At 38.6% G+C, this 12,500-nt stretch overlaps 1 protein-coding gene across 1 annotated transcript in view; it reads right to left on the bottom strand.

The window, feature by feature from the left end:
* Positions 1–12,500, bottom strand: part of LOC107574261 (transcription initiation factor TFIID subunit 4-like) — a 58,747-nt gene that overhangs the window by 23,538 nt on the left and 22,709 nt on the right. The window contains exons 11-12 of the mRNA XM_016260715.1: positions 11,903–12,028; positions 3,754–3,810 (exon numbers count right to left, since the gene is read on the bottom strand). Coding sequence (XP_016116201.1) covers positions 3,754–3,810; positions 11,903–12,028 — 183 coding nt within the window. The remainder of the gene's footprint in view (positions 1–3,753; positions 3,811–11,902; positions 12,029–12,500) is intronic.

The following is a 12,500-nucleotide window of genomic DNA, read 5'->3' on the forward strand; positions in this document are numbered from 1 at the left end:
AGGGTTATGCTAATCGGAAGGGAAGTCGTGCACATTGCATGCACACGCATGGATGCCCCGGAGAGAGCGAGCTGACACGCAAACACGCCCAGCGCCACTGCTGCATGTCAGTAATCTGGTGCACTGAACTTTCACCTGGCCCTGACAGCTACGGTGAATGCGCCTGAGGGGACATAAAAGAGACGGACGGTGGGGTGTGTGTGAATCTATTTGAAGCAATGTGAGGTACGGAGGCCCTGGATGGACACAATGCAGCGACTTGCAGTGTTTAACTGAAGGTTCTAGAAGGACGGGGGCTGTTTGGTGTCGCCGCTGATCTTCTCTCACCGCCTGCAGCTAGAGCGCTGACTTGCGTTCATATTCGATTATTTGATGAGCAGTGAAAGGGGAACCTAGTTACGCCATCTGTAATCCAGAGCTCTGTAGCTCCACATAATCACTGTTTAATGACTGACCTCAATCACAAAACCTGCTGCTCAATTTTAACACGGTTGTTCACCACTGTGAATAACGATTGGAGAACCTCCACTCGCTTCCTTAAAACTGCAAAAGTGTGCACCACTACGGCTGTGTTCAGAATGGAATAGTAGCATACTGTTTACTGCCCAGTATATATTGTAAACCGACTGTTTCTTAAAGTATGTAATAACAATGATAGCTTTACATTGCTGTTACACAACCTTACAAATTTGCATGTTAAATTCAAAGAGTCCAGTTATAACCTCTGAAATGGAAGCAGAAGTTTATAAATATGCTATAAAAATACTATAATATAAAAAATAATGTTTTCTAAACCAGTTGTGCAAGTTTGGGGCTGGACTATTTGTTTAGATGACCAATGGCAGATGGAGAGTGTTTCAGAGCTGAAATATTTCAGTCATAACAAATTACACACCTGACCTTTAAAATGCATTATAATTTTTTTTAAATCCAATTTCACTAATATAAAGTCTTGAATCCTTCTTGCATCAAGTATATAATCAAACAATAAATAGGCTCATTTTACTTCTGGTATATTCATGATGCTGGAAGTTTAAGGTAAATTCATCTTGGTAGTGTAAAAAAATATTAGTATTAAATAATTAACAATAATAATAATAAATAAATAAAATATTTTATTAGATGATGTACATTCTGTTTATACAGTTTTAGAATAAAATATATACATAGACTACCATTTAAAAGTTTGGGAAATATTTCAGTCATAACAAATTACACACCTGACCTTTAAAATGCATTATAATTTTTTTTAAAGTCTTTAGGCAGCTTTTAGTAAAAACAATATAAATTTTGCGAAACATCTATAGTGTGAGAGAGAGTAATATTGCAAAATATTATAATTTAAAAGAACTGTTGTCTATTGTAATGTTTTATTATTTATTCCTGTGATGCAAAGCTGAATTTCAGCATCAATACTTGAGTTTTCAGTGTCACATGATCCTACAGAAATCCTTCTAAAGTAATGATTTGCTGCTCAAGAAACATTATTAACAATGTTGAAAATATTGTGCTGCTTAATATTATACATTTTTGTAAGTCTTTATTTAAGTTTGCACTGACCCAAAATGTTTGAACAGAAGTGGCTGACTAAATACTTTTTTGCCCCACTGTATATATAAAAATATTTTTTTTAAACGTGTACATTTTTTATTACTTTCAGGTGATGTTGATGTGGACTTGCCCAAATGGCTGAGTTCAAAAATTACTAGTTTTGTCGAAATGTCATTTTCTCTCAATTGCCTGCCTGTCTATTTGCGAGACAGAGAGACAGGAGGCGGCGAAGAAAGAAATGCTTGTAGTCTATAATCATTTACAAAGGTCAGGCGCGAGTGAGAAAGGCAGAGACAGTGAGCCTGCCAGCGCTGCTCTCCATCTCTATTGATCCTTATCTGCAGTTCGGCCCACCAGAATGACTCGCCTGAGAGAAACACCTTAATAACCGCACAGGTTGATGTCGAGTTTAGCGGTTCAATTAGGGGTGCTGGATGAAGTCAAGGACTTAAGAAAACAAGAACACGATTCCTGATCCTAATTCTAGAGCAATTCTGGGAGTCTTTGATATGCTGAATATCAGCTGCAGAGTTTTTTCTGTGAGTGACTGGCAGTTTTGAGCTCTGGGGGGTTTGGAGGATCTATCACCTTCCAGAACTCCTTATTAACAAGGTGAAGCATGAGGCGCAAACCCTTGATAATGAGCCAACGTAACAATCTAAGAAAAAGAGACAGCAGAGCAAGCTCCAAAAAACAGTTTTCACATCCCACTAGCATCAAATCATGTATACAACATGTGCAGTTATGAAAATCTTAGGTGCTAAATGAAGATGTTCATTGGTTTGTTTTGTTGACTGAATCAACAAACAATCTGTACGGTTAAAAATATGATGTAAAATCATAGCTGACAAAAAGTGTTTAACACTTTACAATCCTAAAATACATTATAGCTTATAAATATTAACATGCCTGGGTAAAATAAGAATCTGTACTGCTAGTCCGACTTAACTGGATGAAAAAACATCCCTAAAAAAAGAAAAAGAGCATGACCCTTTTGACATGTTCCACTCCAACTTCTTGTTTCAGTAAGAGTCAGGTAAAAAAACCAGAGGCGGCAGCTGTCTAGGCTTTAAAACAGGCCTTCAACAAAGAAGAGGAGCTGCCATTTTGCTTTGAGGTGAACCATGTAAATAAATATATAGAACTGTACTGTTCAGCGTTTCTCTTTCTAGTCTAGTTAGCTATACTCTGATCTGAAAAAAGGAGATGCAGCAAGACCAAAGAAGCTTTAAGAAGTGCTTCTCTTTCTCCATAACGATATGCCCTCAGGTAAGAAAAACAACAGAGTGCTGAAACAAACAATACATCCACAGCAAAAGAGAGACAATGGGCTCTGCGGCTCTAGATGTGAATAAAACATGCTTTGAATGATCGCTGGGGTTCAGAAAAGATCCTCTTTGATGGATGAGATCTAACAGTGGTTGTCAATACAAACCGAGACATAATGGTGACATTGCGACATAGTGTAAACTGCTTATTTACAGAAAGGAGGGGAAATTACAACAAAGGCATGTGTTATTTTTTTTCCAAAAATGGGCCAATTTCTGTATCCAAAGTTCCTGCTTGGCATTCAATAGAAATTACAGCCTGAAAGATGTTCACTGTGCTAATGAGGACTCTTTTTTTGCCTAACTAATCCAAATTGAATTGATTTTTTTCTACAGTAGTCACACTTTTGCCATGTAGTAACAATGATTGTGGACTGGAGCTTTTAGGCTTCAAAAACACCAAAGTATTGTTTGAATTCTTAAAACTTGGAATATAGCACACATTTGAATAATTTTTTGATAGTGCTTTGGTATCTGTTTGAAGATTGAAAGCACCAGTCCCCATTCATTCTTCCTGAATAGAAAACAGCAACCATTCTTCAAAATACCTGCTTTTTCTTCCACAAAATGAAGTAATTTTGCTTTCATTGGCATTAAACCTGATGAAAAATCCATAGTGCTCAGACATGTCATGCCCCCACAAGCCAAAGATTAGCCTATATTAAAGTCATGATGGCAGCAGGGCGATGTGACATCTGAGCAAAATAATGAACCCCCCCCCCTCCCGAGGTAATAAAATTGTTAGGAAACGTATGAGAGCATTTGTCTCAATGTCAGACTAAATTATGTCAAAGTCATAGCAATGGCATAATCATGAAAAATGTATGTTGAGCACTTTTATTAGTACTATTAAATAGTCTTCCATAAAGCTCACCTCTTTAGCTTTCTGTTTAAGCCGAGCCTGTTCAGGATCCTCCTGCTTCGAGCGACTCTGCAAGCAAAGAGAAACATTAGAACTAAAATAGGGTTATAGAATATCCGTTCAGAAAACTATCAAAAAGTAACAAACGTAAAGAAACAGTTCACCCAAAAATTAATATACTGTCATTATTTACTTGTATGTCATTCCAAACTGATTTGATGTTATTTTTGCTAATTAAAATTCTTGAATTTTTTCTAAATTTGTGTTCCACAGAAAAAATATCAGCATACAAATTTGGAACAACACTATTACCAGTAAATAACAACAAAAAAATACCATCCGTTAAAATGACATTTACCTAAACTTTTGCTGTACATTAATGTTTGCAAACCCTCCTTTGCACAAAAAAAAAAAAAAAAACTTAATTCTACCATGATGACAAACAAAATGTAAATGGGTCAAGTCTATTCCCAAACAGTATTTATATGAGACCAGCAACAGAAAACATAATAACAATTATCTTCTGGCTGACATCTCAATTAGCAGACTGCATTAATTAGAATAGGGACGGCAGTGCACTGGGAGTCACTTTGGAGCAGGACATCATTGGCGTCATCATCAGCTTTTGTCGTTTAAGTCAACTAATTACCTCTGCTTTCATGTTGCCATGTCCTTTTCCTGTGGGAAACTGTCACACCCCCACCGTATCTTAAGGAGTGAAACTTCAAGGGAGAGCAATGCATGCTGGGAAGTCGCTACTAGCCATTTGTTGCTGCTTTGGAATCTATATGCAGTCTCAAGTGCCACAGTCACAAATTAAATAATTATGAACTGATATGCATCAAGTATCGTCCCACAAAAATGAGTGTACATTAAGTATTGGCCGATATTACAGATTAAAGGGGTCATATGATGCGATTTCAATTTTTCCTTTCTCTTTGGGGTGTTACAAGCTCTTGGTGCATAAAGAAGATCTGTAAAGTCGCAAAGACTAAAGTCTCAAATCCAAAGAGATATTCTTTATAAAAGTTAAGAGTCAACCACACCTACCTAAAACGGCTCATTCTAATATGCCCCCAACATGTCTACGTCATGATGTGGAAAGATTTGCATAACGCCACCAAAATGTTCACGCAAAGAAAGAAGGCATAACTTTTATTCTCACTGTTGCCGCCGCCACCATGTCGTGGAGAAGCTGTGTTTCATTGTGAAAGCGAAACTACTTTGTTTGGCCTTCCAAAAGAGGACACAACTAGAAATCAGTGGTTAAGTTGTATTTACAACACTGTTCCAGAACAGTTCAACCCAAATATTCAGATGTGTGCAGTGCATTTTATGGAGGACTGTTTCCTGATCCTGGTAGAGTAGACTACAATGCCGGCTGTTCTAGGGCCTTTCACACCGCAGGAACCTTTTCATAGTAGAACTAGAACTAATTGTGGAACTACCCACTTTTCGGCGTGTTCACACCGCCGGAACTGGGAGCGATTTTAGTACCAGACTGCCTTTTTCGAGAACCAAATTAGCTCCTACTCCAGAGCAGGGTCTAACCAGCACGTGACGCAAGTAGACATTGATTGGCCAAACGAGTACGAAAACGCCCTCCCCCGCCATGATTTAAAACGCCGTGTAAACATACTGTAAGCATGTCAACTTATTTCACAAGTATGGAGAACAGCGATAGATGGACGGACGCTTAAGTGCAGGCACTTGTAGCAAATGTAGCACTGCCAGTTGTCGTTGAACCCTCCTTTCTGTTCTTTCAATCGCTTTACGTATACGTCGACTTTCCATGTCCATTATTGTGAAACCCACGAGACACAAAAAAAACACAGCTCCAATCACAGCGTCCTCCATCCTCCTGTTGTTAACATAGTTCTTGGTTTCTGTTGTTGAACACCGCGCACAAATGACGTCGCTGTCGACCGGCTTACATCACTTCTTAGTACACACTGTCGGTGCGAATGCAACCCTTTAAATGGTACTGGGAAATAGTTCGCGCAAAATCGTACCAGTACTTTAGTACCGTACGTTTAGTTCTGGAACTAAAGCGGTGCGAAAGGGCCTTCTGACTCACAGCCTGTAAGTACGTTTACATATTTAAAGAATTTGCCACCGATGATTCAAACGTGAGTTTTGAGCAGTGTAGAGTAGCGCTTGTTGTTTGACGTTTCTCCGGTCACAAATGCAGACATGGTTTTATGTTTTCGCGGCGCGATACGCAACGCAATGCGTAAAAAGACAGTATAAGTCATTATAATCAGTAATTATGTCCCCACTGGATGCAACAAATGCCTCGTTTGTAATGGGTTTAAATGTTGTTGACTCATCGTGCCGGGACACAACATCACAGTATGGTAAGGGGCGTAACATTTCCATCACATGCTTGACACCGCCGGAACTGGGAGCGATTTTAGTACCAGACTGCCTTTTTCGAGAACCAAATTAGCTCCTACTCCAGAGCAGGGTCTAACCAGCACGTGACGCAAGTAGACATTGATTGGCCAAACGAGTACGAAAACGCCCTCACCCGCCATGATTTAAAACGCCGTGTAAACATACTGTAAGCATGTCAACTTATTTCACAAGTATGGAGAACAGCGATAGATGGACGGACGCTTAAGTGCAGGCACTTGTAGCAAATGTAGCACTGCCAGTTGTCGTTGAACCCTCCTTTCTGTTCTTTCAATCGCTTTACGTATACGTCGACTTTCCATGTCCATTATTGTGAAACCCACGAGACACAAAAAAAACACAGCTCCAATCACAGCGTCCTCCATCCTCCTGTTGTTAACATAGTTCTTGGTTTCTGTTGTTGAACACCGCGCACAAATGACGTCGCTGTCGACCGGCTTACATCACTTCTTAGTACACACTGTCGGTGCGAATGCAACCCTTTAAATGGTACTGGGAAATAGTTCGCGCAAAATCGTACCAGTACTTTAGTACCGTACGTTTAGTTCTGGAACTAAAGCGGTGCGAAAGGGCCTTCTGACTCACAGCCTGTAAGTACGTTTACATATTTAAAGAATTTGCCACTGATGATTCAAACGTGAGTTTTGAGCAGTGTAGAGTAGCGCTTGTTGTTTGACGTTTCTCCGGTCACAAATGCAGACATGGTTTTATGTTTTCGCGGCGCGATACGCAACGCAATGCGTAAAAAGACAGTATAAGTCATTATAATCAGTAATTATGTCCCCACTGGATGCAACAAATGCCTCGTTTGTAATGGGTTTAAATGTTGTTGACTCATCGTGCCGGGACACAACATCACAGTATGGTAAGGGGCGTAACATTTCCATCACATGCTTGAGGTATTCGGCCAATCACAACGCGTTTCAGAAAGGCGGGGCATAGAGGAGCAACAATAATGTACATTATGTGGAAAATAATTTGTTTCTTGAACCTTAAACCACAAACACATTGCATTACACCAAATACACAACATAATGTTATTTTTAGCAACATAATTAGGGTTGGGTACTGTTCACATTTTAACCGGTACGGTACCAGTATCGGTACCTGAATTTCGGTGCCGGTACCCAATGGTACCTTTTTTTGGTACTTTACTCTCTGAGTAATTACAAAAACAAGTCAAAAAGTCTCAATTTCAATATTTTGAACAATAGGGCTATACAAACTTTTTTTTTCTTTCTTTCTTCCCCCCCCCAGAAATTCTTATTTAAATTTTTCTAAAAATCAAATGAAGGCATTAACCATTTATTTTAAATCAAATGTAAATTAAACCCTTTTATTTTTGGCAAATATACTGAGGTTTACTGTTGGAATTATTACATTGAAGAAAAATTGTGTGAATATTCCTTTAAAAAAAAAAATTTTCACAGCAGCTCTGGATTAAGCTTTTGTGTTCATGCCGTCATATAGTGAGACGCAGAGGCCGAAAATCACAGCGAGCATCACGTGCGCTTCAGAATTTGTGTAGTAAACAAAACCGCGTTTCCGCCATTCATACATACAGAGGCAAGCAGAACATGCAGGATTCATATTTAAACAGTCTTTTTGCATTTTAATATTCACAGACACTAGTTCATATAGCGATTCGAATTAAGTGGCAGTGGCTACTTTTGATTTATTCGCCCAAAATTTACAAATTCTGTGGCATTCAGCGCTATAGAGTAAATTACGTTTTAATGAATGGACTTTTGCAGAAACCATATGGCCCTAGAAATGTAACCACACTTCAGGACATTTCGGCTTGCCCTGTGTGTTGTTTGAACGAGTTGCAGGGGTGACCTCACATCACAGGGTCTCTCTTTCTCTCTCTGTAGCGTATGTGCCCAGATGCGTTCTTAGGTTCCGGAATTTGCACCGCTTGATTTAACGTGAATCAGTACTCGATACCCAACCCTAAATGTCATATGACCCCTTGAATTTTTTAAACAAGTTTTTAACTTAAGAAATGATTTTAATTTAACAGTATCAACCAATTTTGGATATTAAATTGTTCATGTTTGGCCCCCCTAAAGTGTAATCAGGCTCTCAAAAGTATATAACAATTTGGATATAGATTTATCGGCCAACATATCGGTTATCGGCTTTCAGAAATAAAGAATAATCGGTTATCGGTATCGGCCAAAATTTTCACATATCGGTGCATCCCTAGTATTAATTTCTAATAATCTAATTTCACTGTTAATTGTAATCTTTGAGTAAATCTCAAAATGAATATGCACAGAATATACATATATACTTTTAGCATCCAAAACAATTGATTTATTTTTTTTGACAAAGTAGTAAAGAATTTGAATCTGAAAATTATCGGTTATCGGCCATACCATGAAAATAATTATCAGCTTATATAAACCAGAATTTTAATATTGAATAATAGGCTCTTCCTGAACAGACCAAGAGAGATGGGATCTGATTAGTTAAAGTTGTGAACAAACCCTTTCCAAAAGGAATGCTCTGAGCAGTGGTTGACCAGTGGTTGACCAATATTGTTTTTTTGACAGCCAATGCCGATATATTGGAAAGCAGGGTGGCCGATGGCCGATATAATTGTATTTATTTGAAAATGGATTCAAAAATACATTTGTAAAATAAACATACTTAGTCTATACTTTAGATGACAAAGTATTTTTCACAAATTAATATTTAATAAAAATATAATTAAAAAGGAAGTAACTGTAACCAACAAAGCACTCCGTATTCTGGGAAGTTTGTGTGCATTGGGAATCACAATTTTTCAAATAAAGCCAAGGTAACACTCATTTTACATACAGCACACATTGAAAATTACATGAATATGACAGTGGGCAAATGCATAAAGAGCAGCATAATTTGAAATCACGAATTTAATGTTTAAAACATTCAATTTGCACAGACCAAAAGTCACACAGAGAACGCGCGATCATGCAGGCCACATGCACACTTCACAAGATCTCACATCTAGATTTGACTAAGTTTGCAAGGTTTGTGAAATACAATTTTCATTAGCCATTCAAAGATTTGTTTAAATGATGTAAATGCGTATTAGCATTTATTATAATGTATTATAATGTTTGCCTTTCTATTACTAATAATATAAAAGCAATCATTATAATACTTTTTGTATACATTTTAATTCCTTTGTTTAACAGTTCTATCGGATTATTAGACAGACTTCTATCCGTATTAGACAGAACTGTTAACGACAACAGCAAACAAGAGGGAGAATGTGAGCACTGTGAGCGCACTCTCAGCGCCGTTAAAATAAAAGTTCTGTGCGCTGTCAAAATAAAGGTCCCGCCTCAAACGCATCGGCCAAACAGAAAAACGTATCGGCTGATGCCAATATTTGAAAAATGCCAAATATCGGCCGATATATATCAGCCTTGGCGATATATCGGTCGACCACTAGCTCGGAGTTAAATACAAATTTTATTGGCAGTATTTGTGATACTGCAGATTACCACAAAAAATAATTTTTACTTTCCCCCCCAAAAGTTGACTTTACATTTATTATCAGCTGATATATATATATGTTTTTTAATCTGTATTGGTCGATATTGGATATTTAATTATTCATGCAAATTTTATTTGTTAACATGTGGTTACCATTTTATCATCAAATGCTCAAAGTAAATTTTTTTGTTGTTGTTGTTTAGCAAATCTCAAGATGAATATACATTTTTCATACTGTACATTATAATGTTGTGATACTTAAATTCATTTGTAGCATCTAAAATGACTGACTTTAGTTTATTTATATATATTTAGAATTTAAATATTCATACTTTCTATAATTTATTTAAAGGGGTCCTATTATGCTCTTTTACAAAGTCTTGATTTTGTTTTGGGGGTGTACTAAAACATGCTCTCATGCTTGGTGGTTCGAAAAATGCATTATTTTTCACATAATTTACATTATTAAAATACCTTTCTCCCCAGCCTGGCACAAGCGACTCGATTAGTTCTGGCTTTGATGAAGGTCCGCCTTCCGAAAAACAAAATGTGTTGTGATTGGTTAGCTGTCCCAGTGCGTTGTGATTGGCGAACAGTTTAGACGGTGTTTCAGTACTGCCACGCCCCTTGCTCCGTCTTTCAACAAAAGCTTTTGGCGAATCCGGCACTGTACTCCCTCATGTACATGTTGTGGAAGCTGTCCTCAGTAAAATGCGCAGCACACAACAGCGAATTGGGGTTATAATGCTCAAGAACAGAGTTAAAAAATAAATTGCAACCACTGTTTCCTGACATCATCCGCTTTCGGAAGCTCAAACAAAGACGTTTGGGCACGGAGGTGAAAAAAAACAGCGTTTCAGGCGGTCGCACACCGGACGAGAAGCGCAGCATCGCGCCACGTCTTTAAAAGTGTAGGCACACCGGCGGCACCATTCGGCGTCTGTCCGCGGCGCTCAACTACGTCGTGTTATACTTGTAAGAATTGTTCTAGCCATGCAGAAAATTTGACGCTACAGCACAGCAGTTCTTCTTCTTCGTTTTCTCTGATGCACTAACTCTGCAGCAGCACTTCTTCTTCTTCATCATCTCGTCTGATGCACTCACTCAACCAAACGTTCTATCCACAACCTCGCCCCTCCCCACCCCCCAACCATTCGAATTTCTGTAGGCAGGAATTATTTGTAATGATATTCCAATGAGCCGCTTTGTGATATCACAAAGCCCGGAAAACAAACGCTGTAGTCCAAACGAGCCGTTCGTTGTAGTTCTTGAAAAGGGATTTTTAAAAAACGAAATATCTCCCTTTGGAGTGGACTTTGAGATTTGTAACTTTCTAGATCTTTTTTATGCCCAAGCATACACACTACACACTGACTAAAATTCAAAAAGTGAAAAAGCATAATAGGACCCCTTTAAATAGTACAGAATTTTGAATCTTGAAAATAATTACCAGCTTATCTCTATTAGCCAGATTTTTTATATCGGTGCACCCTTACATCTAAAATATACAAATTTAGTATCAAAAACCACCCTCCCATCCTTGCCAATATGGCTTAACTTAAAGGTAGAAAATTTCCAGTAAATTTCAGAAATATTCCAGAAATTTTGAAAACTTTCCAGAATTTTTGGGAATATTCCAGGGATTTTTGGAAAGTTTGCAGAAATTTACTGGAAATTTTCCACCCTTTTGCAACCCTATTTAGAACCCAGGAAATTTCTTCTAAACCACATGTCTACCTATATAGCAGTTTTTTTTGTTTTTGTAAAAAAAGCCATGTAGTCTTGATTAATTTTTAAACAGCATTCACTTGATTGTTGCCAAAAAAGGCAGTGATGCCTTAAGGTTCATCCATTACATATAACATGATTTTTCCCCAACAAACTGCGAGTGAGATAGTGTCACTTCCTTAGAAAGAAAGCAACTTCAAGGCAAATTTAAAACATCCTCTCTTGCTCCCTAACAGAAGACTCATTCCCTTTCCCCTGATGTACTCCAGTCCAGGCAACAGTACAATCAAATCAACTTGAGACTGGATAAATCCCTCTGGCTTTGCCATTACTGCAATTTGCTACAGTATGAAGCAGACCAAGTGCAATCTTGTGTCTTAATAACACTGCCTTTTCTCTCCAAGGCTTAAAAGCACAACCGGTTTATTTTAAACAGTGGCCAACACGTGCGGGAAAAGCCAGCGTTCACTGGCAAGGCGCAGATGGGCAGACTGGTGCCAATGGCCCCTCCTGCATCACTCAAACCTACTTTTGCGGCTTTCATTAGCAGCTCCCGTTCTTCATCATCTTTCCTCTGCTTCTCAATCTTCTCCAGCTGCTCAAAGAACTTCAGCTGGGTCCGCACATCTGATGTCTGCTCATACAGCTCCTCATCCTGGGGAAACAAATAACAAAACTTGTCATCAACATGTTCATCACCTTTACTTTGCTATAAGCGTGAACTAACTTTTCTCCAGTTCGCCTAAAGTTTCACTCTTTTCCCTGTCGCTCATAAATGAAAGTGAAGTTAGTAGGTCACCCAGAGCTAATGGGTTAATTGTGTGTTTCGCAGTGTTTCTGCGAGGCAACACCCAACACTTTTTCCTGCGATAGTTGTTCTAGTGTTGCAGGTAAAAGAGCTGTGTGAGGCGTAGCGGAGGACCAAAGCGGAGCAGACACACACAGGAACCCACACATTTTCGTGCACTTCTGAGGCTATAGCCTATTAGCAGCAGGAACGGCACTGCTCTTCTCATCTCTTCTCGCACACTTTCTTTTGTGCTGAGGCTGCGCCTCACTCGCAGGGCCAACTTTTCCCATCTCCATTCAAGTTTGGCTTGTTTTTTCGCTGATGTCAACAGGCTGAC

The sequence above is a fragment of the Sinocyclocheilus grahami genome, unplaced genomic scaffold (genome assembly GCF_001515645.1).
Source record: "Sinocyclocheilus grahami isolate Dianchi unplaced genomic scaffold, SAMN03320097.WGS_v1.1 scaffold31.1, whole genome shotgun sequence".
Lineage (NCBI taxonomy): Eukaryota > Metazoa > Chordata > Actinopteri > Cypriniformes > Cyprinidae > Sinocyclocheilus > Sinocyclocheilus grahami.